Here is an 18,779-nt window from a genome sequence, read left to right as displayed (position 1 = left end):
CGTCTGGGACTCGGCTCTCTTCGGCGACGTTCCCCCGGCCCTCGTCTGGGACTCGGCTCTCTTCGGCGACGTTCCCCCCGGCCCTCGTCTGGCACTCGGCTTTCTTCGGCGACGTTCCCCCGGCCCTCGTCTGGCACTCGGCTTTCTTCGGCGACGTTCCCCCGGCCCTCGTCTGGCACTCGGCTTTCTTCGGCGACGTTCCCCCGGCCCTCGTCTGGCACTCGGCTTTCTTCGGCGACGTTCCCCCGGCCCTCGTCTGGCACTCGGCTTTCTTCGGCTGGCTTCGCGAACGAAATATGCCTGGTCGGCTGTGCTCGGCCAACGCTCACCTCAGCCGACTCAGCGCGCTCGGCTACATTCGGCGCCAGCCTTCTGGGACCCGACTCCCTTCGGCGGCGTTCGGCCGGCGCCCGCCTCCCCTCGCTCGGCTTTCTTCGGCTAAATCCGCCTACGCTCGCCCGGCCTCGGTTCGCTTCGGCTGCGTCCGGCCGCGGCCCCGGAAGGGCGTCCATGGAGCTGGGACTGCCGGCCCGGAAGGCGGCGATGGCTCCGCTGCTGGAGTACGAGCGGCAGCTGGTGCTGGAGCTGCTCCACACCGACGGGCTGGTGGTGTGCGCCCGCGGGCTCGGCGCCGACCGGCTGCTCTACCACTTCCTGCGGCTGCACTGCCACCCGGCGTGCCTGGTGCTGGTGCTCAACACGCAGCCCGCCGAGGAGGTGCGGCCGCGGCGACACCGACCCGGGGGACTCGGGGGCGCGGGCGGGCGGGGGGCTTGGCGCCGACGTGGGGCCCCGAGCGGAATGGAGGTCCCGGCCGGCTGAGCGGGGCTCGGAGGCGTGTGGGGCGTCGTCTGAAGGAGGGGACGGTGGAGAATAGTGGGGGAGCCTGAAGGGGCCTGCTGGGGCAGAGGAGGGGGACCCCTCGCCGTGAGTGATTGCGACGGGGGGCGGGGAGGGGGCGCTGCTGGGAGGAAGAGGAGCAGCTGAGGGGCTATCGCAGCGGTGAAAGGGCTGACGGCTACCAAATAGGTCGGTGGTTCAAACCCACCCAGGAGAAAAGAGATCTCAGCTTCCGTCAGGATGACGGTCCGGGAAACCCTATGGGGCCTATAGGGTTGTGCTCTGGCCTACAGCGTCCCAGTGACTCGAAATGGACCTGGCGGCAGTGGTTTTGGGTTTGGTGGGGAGACGGGGTTCATCAAAGGCCATGGGAAGGTAGCCCAAAGCCAAGGATGTAGGGAAGACCAAGGACGATGGGAGGGGTCGGCCTGTGGGGAGGGAGCCCCCATATAGAGCAGGTGGCCTGGAGAAAATGTCACCCAAGGAGTCCTGGTGGCCTAGTGGTTGAGTGTTGGGCTGCTAACCGCAGCATCAGAAGTTCGAAACCCCTGTTGGAGAAAGATGGACTTTCTCCTCCTGTAACGATTTCCAGCCTCAGAAACAGCGCAAGGGGCAGTTCTACGCGGTCACTATAAGTCAGCTTCGACTCAATGAGTTTGGTTTTGGCTTGGTGTTCTGGGGAAAGAGTGATCACAAACTCCCTGTTTTATTTATTCAAGTTCCCCGACAGCTTAGTATCGGGTCCAGCACACACAGGGGTGGTGTAGACCCGTTGATGGGGTCTGACCTAATATAGCCTGAACCAGAGCCTGGGAAAGGGGTTCCCTGGCGTCCCTTGTATGCAGGTTTGTAAACCTGTCTTTGGTGGGGAAAGTGTTTTCCAGGTAGCAGATGTCTTTTAACCTAAGGGTATAAATGTTTTTGTTTGTTTCTGTTTTCTGTTAAAATACTATTAGTAACTCAAACACAGTAGTACCGTAAACAGCTTACTAATCAGGTTTGTTCTTGTTTAGGAATATTTTATTAGTCAACTGAAGCTGGACGGAGTTGACCACCTCCCTCGACGTGTAACTAATGAAATTGCAAGTAACAGCCGTTATGAAGTATACACACAAGGGGGTGTTATATTTGCAACAAGCCGAATACTTGTGGTCGATTTCTTAACCAATAGGATACCATCAGATTTAATCACTGGTAAGAATTTGAAATGTCATGATTTGTCTATAAATACATGTGTTTATTTTGGTTTTGTCTCCTTTGCTAAATTCTAAACTAGAATACCTTTGTGGGCAGCACTGGTTCTTGATGCTCAGGATCCGCTACATCGTAAATGGTCCATAAATATGTCACCTGAGTAAGTAATGAAACTAAGGTTGACCTTCTCTAAACGAATATTTACTAAATACTTAGCCCCGGGGCAGTGGTTACGCACTCAGCTGTTAATTGAAAGATGGATAGTCTGAACCCGCCTGCTTCACTCTGCCTGAGAAAACTATGACAGAAATGTGCTTTAGCAAAGACTGTTGTTATTTGGCATCAGCTCATAGCAATTCTGTGTAAAACGGAAGAAAGCACTGCCTGGTCCTGCGTCACCCTCACAATGGTTGCTGTATTTGAGCCTGTTGTTGCAACTACTTTGTCAGTCCCTCTATTGAGAGTCTTTGCTTACCGTCTACCTTACGGAGCATGATATTCTTCTTCAGGTCCAGAATACAGAACATGAAATCTCACCGTTCTTGCTTCTAAGGAGCATTGTGGCTCTATTTCTTTTGGTTGGTTGGTTGGTTGGTTGGTTGGTTGGTTGGTTTGGGGTGGGTTTTTTTGTGGCTCTATTTCTAGACAGATTTGTTTGATCTTGTGGCAGTCCATGGTATTTAATATTTTTTGTCAGCACCATAATTCAAAGGCATTAATTCTTCCTACTTCATTGTCCAGCTTTCACATGCATATGAACCCACCTTCAGTGAGTTGGTTCCAACTCAGTGGCCATGTAGGGCATGGAGCAGAAAGCCTCAGCTTTCTCCCATGGAGTTGCTGGTGGGTTTGAACCTACTGACCTTGTGGTTAGCAGCCCAATGCGTAACCTACTGTGCCACCTGGGCTCCTTCTCATGTGTAAGAGGAAGTTGACAATATCATGCCTTGGGTCAGGCACACGTTAGTTTTCAGTGTGACGTGTCTGCTTTGTAACACTTTGAAGAGGTCTTTTGCAGCAAATATGCCCAAAGCAGTGAGTCATTTAACCTTCTGGCTACTGCTTCCGTAAGTGTAGATTGTAGATACAAGTAAAATGAAATCCTGGGCAACCTAAATCTTTTTCTATTTATTGTGATGTTGCTTATTGGCCCAGTTGTGAGGATTCTTCTTTGCTCTGTGTTAAGACACAATCCATACCGAAGGCTACTTCAAGCCCTCCTTACAAGCAAGGCTGTGTCATGCACATATTTCATATTGTTAATAAGCCGTCCTCCAAGCCTGATGTGTGTTCTTCTTCATACGGTCCAGCCTCTCTGGTTATTTGCTCAGCATACAGGTTGATTAAGTAGGGGGAGAGAAAATAACCCTGACGTGCATCTTTCCTGATTTCAACCAGGACTTATTTGTGTCCTCGTTTGTCTTCTTGGGGTACGTGCAGGTTCCGCAGAAGCCTGACTGTGTGGAAGGTTAAACACTGGGCTGCTACTGAAAAGTCAATAGCTTGAACTTAATCAGTTTTGAAATGCTTACCCATAGAAGGGGACTTCAAGAGGTTCATTGAAAAATGGAGTTAAAAGGTAATAGAATTTTTCAGCGAACCTTTTGAAGCCTCCTCATAGTCTTTGTATATTTCCTTAAATATTTGATTTTCTTCCTCAATAGGTCTCTGTGTCCCCCAAATACCCTGCCCATTCCAATGTTGGCATCCATTTATTTATTTATTTGTTTGTTTAATGCTATTATTGGCTATATGGATACACATGCCTATCCTTTCATATATAAATTAATTATATTGCCTATTTAGCTTACTAGCTAACAAGGTTCCTAAGCATAACACGGGAGTTGTTCACTGTCCCAGCCTAAGGGGTGTGTAGCAGAGCCAGTCCCAGTGCCACCAACTCAAACTCAAATCATGGGGCAGCTCCATGTGTGTCAGAGTCTTCAGGGGCTGATTTTTTTGGAACTCAATTGCCAGTTCTATCGTTGAAAGTACCTACCTCAGGGTAAACTTCAACTTTTAACCTATGCATCAGTAGCAGCCCGTGAAATCTGTTATCTCCCACGATAGCTAACGTAGAACCCGGAGCGTAGAATAGATAATAAATGAATGAATGGGCACTTGAATGATTTATATGGTACATGGCCCACTGATGGAGGTGAGGATTTGCTATACTTACAACATGTATAATGGTTATCATCTGTGGCCTGGGCCTTGCCCTCGTACCCGCCTGACATTAAGTGCCAATGCCATTATAACTGCTTATTACTACTTGCACCCACAGCCCGTGACTTTTATGAGCCTCGGCTTTCTCGTTTCTTACACTGGAAAAGCACTTGCGAGAGTTATTGTAAGGAGCTGGGATTGTGTCATAGACGAGGCATTGAGCCGCTGACCTGAAGATTCATATTCACCAGCTGCTCCTTGGGAAAAGATGAGGCTGTCTGTCCGCATAAAGTTTATGAAACCCTATAAACAGTGGTTCTCAACCTGTGGATTAGATCCCCTTTGGGGTGGGACAGCCCTTTCACGGGGGTCGCCTGATTGCTAACAGTAGCAAAATTACAGTGATGAAGTAGCAGCGAAAATAACTTTATGATTGGGGGTCACCACAACATGAGGAACTGTATTAAAGGGGTGAGGCATTGGGAAGGTTGAGAACCACTGAAGTAGAGGGTCACTTTGAGGATGACATGAGATCCAATAGATTGTTTAGCTTGGTGCCAGTATATTGTAAATATTTCGTGATAGCAAAAATAAAAAGCAATGACCTTTTGTGATGAGATAGCTTGAGACATCGTGAAGTCTTTTACTGTTTGTGGATTCTTAACGCCTATGTTTATTTATTTTTTAAATGGTTAAAATGAGGGAAAACAATTGTATTGAATTTATCACTACCACTAGATGTCAGCATTACCGTGGGACATCAGTGACCGGATCTTCTAACTAGGCAGAAAGCAACCTGAAGCAATGAAATGTCAAAGTATAGCTTACAGGTCATTCGCCATTTCTGAGTGAATCTAAACCGGTTATGTCACTTGAACTGCTACTGCTGTTGTTGCCTGGGCGAATTGAATGCAAATGAGCCCTCAGTGAAGTCCTTCAAATTTGCTGTCCCCTGGAATCCTGTTTCTCTTCCACCCGAACTTTAACAAGTCACAGGACAGTCCCTGAAACATGTCCCCTTCCAGAAAATACCTGACTCCCGGGCGTTCACCTGCTCCCCTGTCAGCACCCAGTATGAGGGGACTTGAAAAGCGTTGTGGGAAAAGCTATGCATTCGGCTGCTAACCAAAAAGGTGGGTGATTTGTATTTATGAGCTGCTCTGAAAGAGAAAGGTAAACCAGTATTCTTCAGTCAAGATTTATCTCGGAAACCTCATGGGGCAGCTCTGCTCTGCCGTAGAGGATGCTATGAGTTGGAATTGACCCATGGCAGGTGTTTTGATTTTGCTTTCTACACTCATTCATTTAATAATTATTAAGAATCATCTATTTAGCAGGAATGTCCCAGACGCTTAAAATGGAAAGATTAACAACTATTACAGTGAACTCTTAAATTACACCATTTCTGAGTTGAAGCTCGCCTGCAGCATGTGCCATCTCTGTGACAAGTTTCTTAAATTCTCCATGCCTCAGTTTCCTCATTTGTATATTGGAGATTGTATAGCACTTTCTTCCTAGGATGAAGGTGAAATGAAATCATAAATATATATAATATTTAACATGGGCGGCACAGAGTAGGTACTCACTCATTATTAATTGTAAGATCATCAAGAAATGTGTAGAGGAGACAGGTGTGTACATAAGTAATTACACAGCACAGTATGAGATGGAAAAGGCATTGGTGGGTCAGTGAGTAAACTTGTACCTTCCACGCAGAGAGCTGGGTTGGACTCACGGCCAGCATAGCTCATGCGCAGCCACCACTGACTCAGTGGAAACTTGTACGTGGCTAGGATGCTGAGCAGGTTTCAGTGTGGTTTCCAGACTAAGACAGACTAGAAAGAGACACTTAGTTATGATATGGTGCTAAAACCTTGCCAGTGAAAGCTCTCTGTTTCCCAGTCAGATCCGAAATGTGATGGAAGCATAAAACTGCCAACAGGACTCCATGAGTCATGATGTTGTTAAGTGCCATGGAGTCGGCTCGGACCCATAGCAACTCTGTGCACAACAGAACAAAACATTGCCCTGTCCTGGTGCCATCCTCATAACCGTTCCTGTGCCTGAGCCCATCGATGCAGCTTCTGTGTCCATCCATCTCATTGAAGCCTTCTCGTTCTTTGTTCTTCACCGCCCCTGCACGTTACCAAGCATGATGGCCTTCTCCAGGGACTGGCCTCTCCTGACAACATGCCCAAAGTATTTAAGAAGAATTATTGCCACCCTTGCCTCTAAGGAGCCCACTGGCCTTACTTCTTCCAACACAGATCAGGTTGTCCTATTAGCAGCCCATGGTACTATCAATATTCTTCCCCAGCACCACAACTCAAATGCATCAATTCTTCTTCAGTCTTCCTTAGTAATGTCAGGGCTTGGGTCAGGCCCACCTTAGTCCTCCAAGTAAATCCTTGTTCTTCAGTACGCTAAAGAAGTCTTGTGCAGCAGATTTGCCCAATGCACTTTATGTCTTTTGATCTTTTCACTGCTGCTTTCATGAGCATTGCTTGTAGCTCCAAGCAAGACAAATTTAACAACTTCTACCTTTTCTCCATTTATCATTATAGGACCTCGTGGTCCAGTTGTGGGGAATTTGGTCTTCTTTACATTGAGTTGTTATCCATACTGAAGACTGCAATCCTTAATCTTTAGCAAGTTGCTTCAAGTCCAACTCGTTACGTAAGCAAGGTTGTTTCATGTACATATTAAAGGATGTTAATAAGCCACCTTCCAATCCTGATGCCACATTCTTCATATGATCCAGCTTCTCTGGTGATTTTCTCAGTATACAAATTGAATGTATATGGTGAGAAGATCCAACCCTGGTGTACACCTTCCCTGTGTTTAAACCATGCAGTCCTGTTCTGTGTGCACAAATGTCTCTTGATCCATGCACAGGTTCCTCATGAGCTCACTGAAGGGGTCTGGAATTCCCATTCTTCTCAATGCTGTCCACAGTTAGTTATGTCCCACACTGTCGAATGCCTTTGCATCATGAAGGAAACACAGTAGGCATCTTTCTGGTCTTCTCTACTTTGAGCCAAGATCCATCTGACATTAGCAATGATATCCCGGTTGATGTACTGCTGCAGCCATTCTTGGATGACCTTAAGGAAAATTTTGCTTGTGTGCAATATCAGTGATATTGATAGTTGGAGCATTCTGTTGGGTCACCTTTCTTTGGAATGGTTACACAGATGGGTTTCTTTCAGGCAGTTGACCAAATAGCTGTCTTCCAAATCTCCTGGCATAGATGAGTGAGTGCTTCCAATGCTTCCTCAGCTTGCCAACTCATGATACCTACCCCCAAAATATTATTTTGATGATTAAGTAAAATGAGATCAATAAAAGACTGTAACTCAGTGCTTGGAATAGTTTATTAGTTTTCTCATTCCTTTTTGGTTCCCCCTCCCCTCCTAAAAAATAACTTTAACCTTTTGGAGCAATTTTCTTTCTTTTTTTTTTAATTGGGGTCATTCTTTTTAGAGACCTGCTTTTTGTTTTTGCTTTTTTCTTAATTTAAGTAATGCTTCAATCCAAGCTAACAAAGTAGGAAAAACCTACCTACTATATAAATAAGATGTTCTGAGTAATACATTAATTCTGCATGAGTATAGTGGACTATTGAAAACACTTTATCTAACAATTCCTAAAGAACACTTAATTTTTTTACCATACCTGAAGAATAATTTGTTTAACTAGAGTGCATTTTAGCTCCCCACCTCAATCCAAAACTTAAATCTGCCATTAGGAGAACCTAAATTGAGTTGACTGAACTGCTCGAAAGTTCATAGATCACTATTAATATCATTGTTCAGATCCTAGGAGTGATGAGAAACTGGAGAGAGAACTTTCAAGTACATTTATAGGCAGTAGAGAACCCACAAGTACATTTAACGCAAGGTAACTGTCTAGCTTTAAGTCTGAAGCTCTGAGCGTCATTATCATAGAATAATTGAATTGTTGATGGAGAAATGAGATCTGTGCACCTTTATGTATCCTGTTTGTCCTTAACTTATCACCAGTCACATTGTATCAAAACGTTTGCTTCTGTCTCTCCCTAGACGTTTAGCTCCCTCAAAGCAGTAGCCATACTCTGTTCACCTGCAGACCTAGACAAAGTGTAAACACTTGAACTAGTCCAGTGCTCGCATTTTATAACTAGGGATGCTTCTTATGTATAATTTCTCGTGTATGTGACTCAGTGATGTCATTTGAATCCCTCTTCAAAGAACTGTGGTAATGAGATTCATTCTGTTTACAGGAGTATTTGCATCATAGGAAAATACCTGTACAGAAATAGCGTTTGTCAAATCAGTATATGTCAGTAGTGATCATCCTGTTTTGTTTTAAATGAGTTAAGATACCTTGTAATTTAATATACTCTGATCCCGGGCAGTGAATTAATCAAGTAGATGATGCAGATGTTGCCCATCCTTCTAAAATATACATGTACAAATGGAAAATGAGTGATCCACTTCACTAACAGAGATTCATCCTCCAACATGCCAGACCCCCCCACTCCCACCCCCAGGCCTTGCTTAGTCGTGTTCTCAGCCAGGAGCGCTCAGTGTCCAGTTGTCCAAAAGCCCACGTGCTCCTCAGTCCAGCTTTTGCCCACATCTCACTTCTGTGAAGTCTCCCTAACAAAAATCACAAATAACCTCTCACACCTATGCCATTCCTTCTGTGATCAATTTCTCCTCAGTACATGTCACCTTCTAATGTACTAAATGTTTACTATGCATTCCATGAGGGCAGGAATTTCTGTCCATTTTATGCTTGGTGGCCATGTCTCCAGCATCGAATGGCCCCTGTCCATACTCAAGAAGCCACGTAGGAAATATGGGTGGGTGGGTGGGTGGGTGGGTTGGTTGGTTGGTTGGTTGAAAGAAGGGAAACGTGAGAATTCTCGGTCTGGTCTTTAATGTCACTTTCACTTTTTCCCCAGGCATCTTGGTCTATAGAGCACACAGAATAATAGAGTCTTGTCAAGAAGCATTCATCTTGCGCCTCTTTCGACAGAAAAATAAGCATGGTTTCATTAAGGCCTTCACAGACAACGCAGTTGCCTTTGACACCGGCTTCTGTCATGTGGAAAGAGTCATGAGGAATCTTTTCGTAAGGAAGCTGTATCTGTGGCCAAGGTCAGTGGTCAATAGCGTGGGGGAAGTGGTTTCTCAGAAGGCACCTACTGTAATTGGTTGTTTACTTGTACATTCAATGGGTGCAAGTCAGGTTCTAACAGGTGCATCCTCATATAAACACAAAAGTCACCATCGTTGTGATAATTAGTAGTAGTTTTGTTTTTTGCTTTCCCCCTGGAAAGTAGAGAGCCCTTTGATAGCTACCTTCTGGTAGTCCATCACATGTATCCACGCCGGCCCCTCTATTCTGTCAGTTCATTTAACTTTGCTCTGGGGCACTGGAGACCCGCACCCAACAGCTGGAGGGAGACTGCAGGTTTACTGGTGCTGACTCCCACTTCTGCTTTGCAAATTTCCCCTTCAGGAAATAAAGTATGAAGTCTTGGAGGACTTTATTTAAATTTCTAGGGGGATATGTATGGTATCCATTTTCAAGCATTTTTGTATCTTACACTAAAATGTATTTTGATTCTGTGACTTCAGGATCATTGCTGTAGTTTTTTCCTGTCTTGATTAAACCTTATTTCAGGAGGCAGTACCAGGGAGTAGAGATTTGAGAAATAAAGTTAACTTACTCTTGGGGGCATTGTCTCTTTGCTTTCCATTTTGTTTCTTAATTTCATTTACAAAAACGATTTTTAAAAAATCCAACTGAGACCAGAAAGACATGCCTGTTGAAACTCCAGAGCGTGTTTGAACGCTCTTTCGTCTCCTTAGGTTCCATGTAGCAGTGAACTCCTTTCTAGAGCAGCACAAACCCGAAGTTGTGGAAATCCATGTTTCTATGACACCTGCCATGCTTGCCATACAAACGGCTGTGCTGGACATCTTAAACGCTTGTCTCAAGGAGCTGAAGGGTCACAATCCATCGCTTGAAGTAGAAGACTTGTCTTTAGAAAATGCCATCGGAAAACCTTTTGAAAAGGTACTCTTCCATTTTCAGCCAAGCTTGGTATGATGTCATTTTAAATCATGTGAAGTTATTTTAATATTTTCAGTGTTCTTAATAAAAAGTTACTGGTATGGAAGTTATTTAAATGTAAAGATGCTCTGGCTTGCTAAAACGTCATCATTTTAGTAAAATATATAGATTGACATAGGAGCATAACTGGTGTGTAATAATATAGGAAGCAATTAACTAAGTATAAGGAAGAAAAGTAAAAATAATTTGAATGCGTTATCACTACTGAGGAATGTGAAACTAGCTCTTTCTTAAAATTACTTTATGAACTGAGAAAATGGTTAAAAACTTAGTTCGAGGAAGTTTGATTCTCACTGATACTATTTTTCCGTTATAGGGTAGTAGTCATACAGATAGGGGAATGTCCAAAATGTAACGCAGTGTCAGGAAATGCTTAACTCTGAAAATTCCAGGCTATTTTATTTTTCTTTCACATTTTGATAAGTATAAGTTCCTTTCTTTCAAACTCTAAATAATCTCTTTGTCTTTGCAAGTAAGCCATTAAAAAGGGGGGAAATATAGTGTTTAAAAAGGGAAAATTTGGATGGTGATGAAATGTAAGAGCCCCCAATAAAAGGATTTTAAAATAATAATAAAAAATAAAATAATAATAAAAAATTAAAAAGGAAAATTATAGCTCTTCATTTTGTGTATTCAGGCTATTCGTCTATCGCCGAAAGTCAGTTTACTATGAAATACTTTTTAAAAAAACTAATTGCATGCTTTCTAATCCTTAAAGTTTACTAGAATTTAATATGTGATGATACCAAAAAAATACATCCTTTAATGGAGTATGTTTCTAAAAGACCAAAATCCAAATATATAGTGTGGGGGTTTCTATCGTCCCTTGACTGCTGACGTCAAGGCATTTTCATGGGCTTCTCTTAGTAACCAAGTGTAAATGTGGCCGAACTGGCGTCTTCTTAGGAAGCTTATCCTTTTGGAGATGATCTGACCCAACCAGCACCTGGGGGAGTCTGTGCCCTACTTTGTCCGGCACAGCCCTGCCACATGCCTCTTACCCTGCAATACTTACAAACAGTGTGTCCTCTCATCTCCACATCCATCGAGTGTGGACAGCCAGTTGTGTAGCCACGCTGCTCTTACTCCTGCCCCAATTAGTTCCCATCCAGACAGTCCCGACCCCTAGCAGCCCTGTGCACAACACAGCAACACTGCACAGTCCTGCGTCATCCTAACAAGTGTTCCTAGGCCTGAGCCCATTGATGCAGCCACCATGTCAACCCATCTCAGTGAGGGCCTTCCTCTCTTTCACTCCCTTGTTACCTACCACGTTTGATGTCCTTCCCCAGGGACAGGACTCTCCTGACAACATGTCCAAACTGTGTAAGATGAAGTCTTGCCATCTTTGCCTCTGAGGAGCACTCTGGCCTTATTCCTTCCAAGACAGATTCGCTTGTCCTTGGAGCAGGCCAGTGTACTTTCAGCATTCTTCTCCAGCACCGCAATTCAAACGCATCCATTCTTCCTTAGCCTTCCTAATTCAGTGTCCAGCTTTCACGGGTGTCTGAGGCAATTAGAATGTCAGGGCTTTGGTCAGTCTCACCTTAGTCCTCAAAATAACACCCTTGCTTTTCAATACTCTAAGGAGGTCTTGTGCAGCATTTACCTAATACCCTACACCATTTGATCTCTTGACTGCTGCTTCCATGAGCATTGATTGTGGATCCAAACAAAGCAAAGTCCTTGACAACTTCAGTATGGATTGGAACTCAATGTAAAGAAGATCAAATTCCTAACAACTGGACCAATAGGTAACAAACATCATGAGAAGTGGGAAAAAAGATAGAAGACTACAATCCTTTCAGCAAACAAGGTCGTATCATCTGCATATCCAAGGTTGTTAATAAGTCTTCCTCCAATCCTGATGCTGGTGAGAGGTTACAACCCTGACCCACACGTCCCCTTATTTTAAACTTTGCAGTGGAATACTTGTTCTGTTCACACAACTGCTTCTGTACCCATGTACAACTTCTGCATGAGCACAATATAAAGTTCTGGAATTCCCTTCTCCAGATTATCCATGGTTTGTTACGAACCACACAGTCAAATGCCTTGGCTTAATCAATAAAACACAGTAAGCATCTTCTGGTTTCTGTTTACAGCCAAGATCCATCTGACATCAGCAGTGATACCCCTTGTTCCACATCTTCTTCAGAATCCAGCCTGAACTTCTGGCAGCTCCCTACCAATGCACTGCTTCAACCGTTATTGACTAATCTTCAGCAAAATGTCATTTGCATGCGATATCAATAATATTGCTCTATAACTTGAGCACCTTTCTTTGATCTGAGCGCAAATACAGATCTCGTCCAGTCAGTGGGCCAAGTAGCTGTCTTCCAAATATCCTAGCGTAGACTAGCACCATGTATACTCAGGTATAAGCCAGGTTTTCCAGCACATTTTTAATGCAGTTTTTGTGGTAAAATTAGGTGCCTCGGCTGATCTTTGGGTCGGCTCATAGTTGAGTATCCACGGTAAGTGCTTCCTCAGCTTGTTGAGACATTTCGCTTGGTATTCCATCAATTCCGGAGCCTTGGTTTTTAGCTAGTGCTTTCAGTACAGTTTGAACGGCTTTCCATGTCACTGCTTCTTTCTCATATGCTGCCTCCTGAAATGATGGAACTAGTTTGTTTGTTTGTTAACAGTGACTGATTTCTTTCCATCTCCTATTGATGTCTCCTGGATCATTCAATATTATGCCCGTCGAATCTTTCAAGATTGCAATTCGAGGCTTGAATTTCTTTCTTGCGTTCTTTCAGATTAAATGAACATGGCTTTCCCTTTTGGTTTTATAATTCTACATCTTTGCACAATTCACTTTAACTTACTTTGTCTTCAGATGGCCTTAGAAATTTTCTGTTCAGCGTTTACTTCACTGTTTCTTCCATTTCCTTAGCTACCCTACAGTTAAGAGCAAGCTTCAGGGCCTCTTCTGATCTTTTCTTTCTTTCCTGTCTTTTTAATGGCCTTTTGCTTTCTTCGTTTCTCTTGAATTTGACAGTCCTGCCTTAGCAAACCACATGGTTGTCTAGTTCAGAATGCTCAGAACCAGGTGGATGGCACCTAACAAGACCAACATGAACAGATCCAAAATCAAGAGCTCATCAGCTCTCCGGCCTTTAGTATTCCACGTGTCAAATCTGTTCTTGAGATTTTCCTGACATTCAGGTGGGGTAGACTCAAGGTCATTTTGGCTCTCAGAGACTTGTTTTCATTTTCTTTAGCTTCACCCTGAACTGATATCTGAGCAATTGATGGTGTGCCTTGGTTTTAGCTCCTAATATTGAGTTCCTTTAGCATATTTTCTCACAAAGGTAGTCAATTTGATTTCTGTGTATTCCAGCTGGAGACATCTATGTGTATAGTTGTCATATGTGTTGTTGAAAAAGATGTTTGTGACAAAGAAATCATTGGTCTTGTAAAATTCTATCGTATGATCTCGAACTTCTTTTCTCCCACCAAGTCCATATTTCCCAACTACTGTTTCTTCTTCCTAGTTTCCAACTTTTGCATTCCAATCATCAATAATTATCAATGCATCTTGATTGCATGTTCAATCCATTTCAGATTGAAGATATTGGTAAAAATGTTTCCATTTCTTCATCACTGGCTTTAGTGGTTGGCACATAAATTTGAATAATAGTTTTATTGAGTGGATTTCTTTGTATGCAGGGATCTATTCTATCACAGAATTGTACTTCAAGAACGACCTTCAGATGTCCTTTTGACCATGAATGCAACATCATTTCTCTTGAATTTGACATCCCCACCTCAGTAAACCATACAGCTGTCTAATTCAGAATGGTCAGAACCAGGTAAATGACACCTAACAAGAACAAAGTGAGCATAATCCAAAATCTCAGAAGCTTCTTGGTGTGATAAGTTAAGTTGGGCTGCTAAGTGCAAGATCAGCAGTTCGATGGCACCAGCCACTCTGGGAGAGGGATGAAGCTTTCTGCTCCCGTGAAGATGTATAGCCTGAGAGACTTAAGGGGGCAGTTCTACTGTGTCCTCTGATTCAAAAGTAATGGCAGCAGTTTTGATCTTTGTTATTTTGGTTTAGCTCACAAAACATTCTAGGAGTAAGACTATTTTGCATTTGAAAAATTAAGCGTCTTTATTAGGATCTGATGAACCAAAATTTTTGGAATTGTTTCTAGAAGTACCATTTGTGTTAAGAATAGCTAGAGTGGACACTAAGGAACTCTGGAGGTGCTGTTGTAGGCTAGGCATAGGACCTCAGACCAAACCAACCACTGCTCCACGGGAGCCAGACAAGGCTGTCAGCTTCTATAAACATTTACGTTCTCAGAAACCCTTTGTAGACTTGCTATGAGTTGGAATGGACTCAGTGGCAAAGGGTTTTGTTTCTTATATTGAATGTGTTTTCCCAGCACTAAATTCTGTTCTTGTTGTAGACAATCCGCCACTACTTGGATCCTTTGTGGCACCAGCTTGGAGCCAAAACGAAGTCCTTGGTTCAGGACTTGAAGATACTGCGAACTTTGCTGCAATATCTCTGTCAGTATGACTGCGTCACGTTCCTAAACCTTCTGGAGTCGTTGAGAGCATCTGAGAAGGCTTTTGGTCAGAATTCAGGTAGGAGATAAAAAATAAAACTGATTTGAATACAGTGTTGGATTTTTCGTGAGGAATTGGGTATGAGGAGTACTATATCAACTGCATGTTACACTAAGACTTCAAGTGATGTGCGTGTTCATGGCACAAAGATGTAGACCTTATTGATAACCAATTAACTGCCTACTTAACGTCTGTATAATAATAAATGTTCAAATCCATTCAATTTCTAGAAAAGACTAGTACAGCAGTCTCCCAACTTAGGAATAGGTCGCAATGTAGAAATGTAGTTGCTAACCTAAAAGTCATCTTCCTTAAAGAAATTGCAAAGGCGTGTGAGACTTCATCAGCTAGCGGGATAAGCTTACGGAGAAAAAGAGGCTTGTAGGGACTCATAGTGAGACAGACGAGTTTAGCCTCTGTGTCTCTACATTTGGGTTCCCTTCACACTGTTATATTCAGGGCCCAAAGATCTTTAGTGATGTGAATTGGACTTATTGGTCATAGAGGAACAAAGCTGAGACATTTAGAAAAGGTTGATTCATTTAAAATTAGTAATGATAAACCTATCCCCTGTCAAAGAATCACATTTTTTTAAACAATTTATTGGGGTTCATACAATTCTTATCACAGTTCATACATATACATACATCAGTTGTATAAAGCACATCTGTACATTCTTTGCCCTAATCATTTTTTTCTCCTCTTTTCTTTTTTTACATTTTATTAGGGACTCATACAACTCTTATCACAATCCATACATATACATACATCAATTGTATAAAGCACATCCATACATTCCCTGCCCCAATCATTCTCAAGGCATTTGCTCTCCACTTAAGCCCCTTGCATCAGGTCCTCTTTTTTTTTCCCCTCCCTCCCTCCCCTTTCCCCCCTCCCTCATGTGCCCTTGGTAATTTATACATAGTTATTTTGTCATATCTTGCCCTATCCGGAGTCTCCCTTCCCCCCCTTCTCTGCTGTCCCTCTCCCAGGGAAGAGGTCACATGTGGATCCTTGTAATCAGTTCCCCCTTTCCAACCCACTCACCCTCCACTCTCCCAGCATCGTCCCTCACACCCTTGGTCCTGAAGGTATCATCCACCCTGGATTCCCTGTACCTCCAGCCCTCATATGTACCAGTGTACAGCCTCTGTCCTATCCAGCCCTGCAAGGTAGAATTCGGATCATGGTAGTTGAGGGGAGGAAGCATCCAGGATCTGGGGGAAAGCTGTGTTCTTCATCGGTACTACCTCGCACCCTGACTGACCCGTCTCCTCACCTAAACCCCTCTGTGAGGGGATCTCCAGTGGTCGACACTTGGGCCTCGGGTCTCCACTCTGCACTTCCCCCTTCATTTAATAAAAGAATCACATTTTTATGAAAAGATACTAAGAAAAAGTATAGAGCAGAGTGGCATTATTTTACATTTTTACAAGTCTCTTGAATGTCTAGCTTAATAGAAGACAGTTGATCTCACATCTGCTTCTGAACTCAGTGAATTGCAATATGTTGTTTTGGTGGAGGAATATAAGACTGTCTGGCCTTGTACACATATATGTGATTAGGAAAGGAGAGTCTTAGGAACTTTTCTAATAATTGTGGATATTCTTTGATACTGAACCAAACCTTGCTAAGTTCTTACTGATTGTGGAATCTAAAAGGCTATCAGTGAACTTTGTCTTTCATTACATTAGAATTCCAATACTCTTATCTTACAATATGGTCATACCTTTGATCCTTATATGATTATGTAACATCACACGTTGGTAATTTGGAAAGAGATTGATTGGGTCATTGAGTTATACAGCTCCTTTAAATGTTGACTGGTTACATTATAAACATAAAAAATTACACATGTTATTGTCATCGCTAATCTTATCATGAATGTCCCTAAGTAGTGGAGGACTGCCGAAACACAGTGACAGAAGTGAGCTTTTCAAAATTCATATTTTCCCTTGAAAGCAGACTTTTATCATTGGCAACAAATGTCGTCAGTTGTATGTCTTGAATTGAAATGCTCGATTTTGTTCATTTTCAGGAAAATATCTTGTAAGTACCCAAATCTGAATGCCCAATGTTTTTCTGTTACTTGTTCTTTAAGTAAAAATGGTGTTTCATGAAAAAAAAGTATCCGGGTTCAGCACAACTTCGACAATCACACAAGTGCCCTTCCTCCAGTCAACCAGTGAGCTCTGGTCTCAAGCAGAAGGGCCTGGATATACTTGCCATGTTGTCACATGAAATATTAAAAGGACATATGCTCAAAGTTAAAGATTTATAAGCAAATCTGGCCTACTTTTAGACCTACTGCCCTGACTGGTGGTAAGGACACTAACAGGGTTACCAACCATTGTTTTTGTATCATCATCATCATCATGGGAAATGTCAACATAGTGGAAACATGTAAATAATTCTTAGTAGTATCATGGAAATAGTTTTCACACTGCAGACCCTCTTGGGGTCTGCGGCGCACACTTTGAAAACCAGCCAAGCCCATCAGTGAGAAGAGCTTCCAAAAGTTCGTTGAAGAACAGATTACGAGGAAATGGTTTGTTTTTTCCCTGTGGACTTCTTGAAGTCCCCTCATAGTGGGAAAGGATTTGGTTGGTAGAAAGGCAAGATGGCAGCCAATCGTATATGTAAATTATATGACCATCAGCGACTACTTAAAATTCATTGTAAATTGAAGACTTTTGTTTGTGTCCCTCTCCTACTAGGTTGGCTGTTTCTTGACTCCAGTACCTCCATGTTTGTAAATGCTCGAGCAAGGGTGTATCATGTTCCCGATGCCAAAATGAGTAAAAAAAGTAAAATGTCTGAGAAAACGGAGATTAAAGAAGGACAAGGTATTTTTTAGGCTTTTGTTTTTAATCCTGTCTGGTATTTCCATGTTTGATATGGAAATGCTTAGCAAGAACAAGTGCAACATAAATGTCCTCCTCCATGTGGGAAATGGACGCCTGCGGATAAGGGGCCTGGCGGCAGACGGGCTGTGCATTGTGCTGCTCCCTGCACGGTCAGCACTTGAACCCTACCACTCACTGCGTGAGAGACAGGAGGCTTTCTGTTCTCATAAAGCGTGCCGTCTTGGAAACCCGGGGGCAGTTCTACTCCGTGCAGTAGGGTTGCTATGAGTCGGAAACAACTTGACGGCAGTGAGTTTGCGTTGTTTAGTGTATAAAATGTAACTGTGTGTATGTTACATGAAGCATATGCAATGTAAAAAGCATTCAGCGCGGCATCTCAAGATCCACTGCTAGGGGATTGCAGGTAATGAATGTAAGCAATATTTTTACTGCTACACAACAACTATAGATTGACTTTTATTTTTCAACTTGAGGATAATTTCCACTTTTGCCATTTAAAGTCTTAGTGAAAAATTTTAGTGTTTCTCAGCTTTTAAAGAACACAAACAACTCACTGCAACTAAGTCAATGCTGACTCACAGCGATCTCACTGGTTTTCTGAGGCTATTTCTAGGAGTAGAAAGCCCAGTCTTCCTCTGGCATAAAGAGCGTAATAAATATTATATTAGAATGAGGTGAATGTGAGTTGTATTTCAACACCACAGAAGGTATTATAAATATTGCTAGTTTGCAATATTCACACTAGAGTCAGAATGGGTTACTTCTTTCCTGCCTAGTTCAAAGATCTACTTTAAAATAAATGCATTGTTTCAAATAAAATGTTATATTTGAGGACTTATAGAAATAAAAAATTTGATTGTTTACCTCTATTGATGTTCAGAAGGAAAAATGTATGAATTTCAGGAATAAGTACTGATTCTACAAAATTTTGTGGAGCAGACTATATATGAGTTATAACACAGAATCATCTTGGTTACTGTACATAATGTCTTAGTGACTTTC

General features: G+C 42.9%; 1 protein-coding gene across 1 annotated transcript in view; it reads left to right on the top strand.

The window, feature by feature from the left end:
* Positions 1 to 476: 476 nt before the first annotated feature.
* Positions 477 to 18,779, top strand: part of ERCC4 (ERCC excision repair 4, endonuclease catalytic subunit) — a 34,854-nt gene continuing 16,551 nt past the window's right edge. Inside the window, exons 1-6 of the mRNA XM_075564272.1 lie at positions 477 to 717; positions 1,854 to 2,034; positions 9,149 to 9,344; positions 10,062 to 10,269; positions 14,748 to 14,928; positions 17,628 to 17,756. Of these exons, the coding sequence (XP_075420387.1) occupies positions 511 to 717; positions 1,854 to 2,034; positions 9,149 to 9,344; positions 10,062 to 10,269; positions 14,748 to 14,928; positions 17,628 to 17,756 (1,102 nt within the window). The 5' untranslated portion in view covers positions 477 to 510. The remainder of the gene's footprint in view (positions 718 to 1,853; positions 2,035 to 9,148; positions 9,345 to 10,061; positions 10,270 to 14,747; positions 14,929 to 17,627; positions 17,757 to 18,779) is intronic.

This window comes from Tenrec ecaudatus, chromosome 12 (assembly GCF_050624435.1).
Source record: "Tenrec ecaudatus isolate mTenEca1 chromosome 12, mTenEca1.hap1, whole genome shotgun sequence".
NCBI lineage: Eukaryota > Metazoa > Chordata > Mammalia > Afrosoricida > Tenrecidae > Tenrec > Tenrec ecaudatus.
This window is presented reverse-complemented; position numbering and strand designations above follow the sequence as displayed.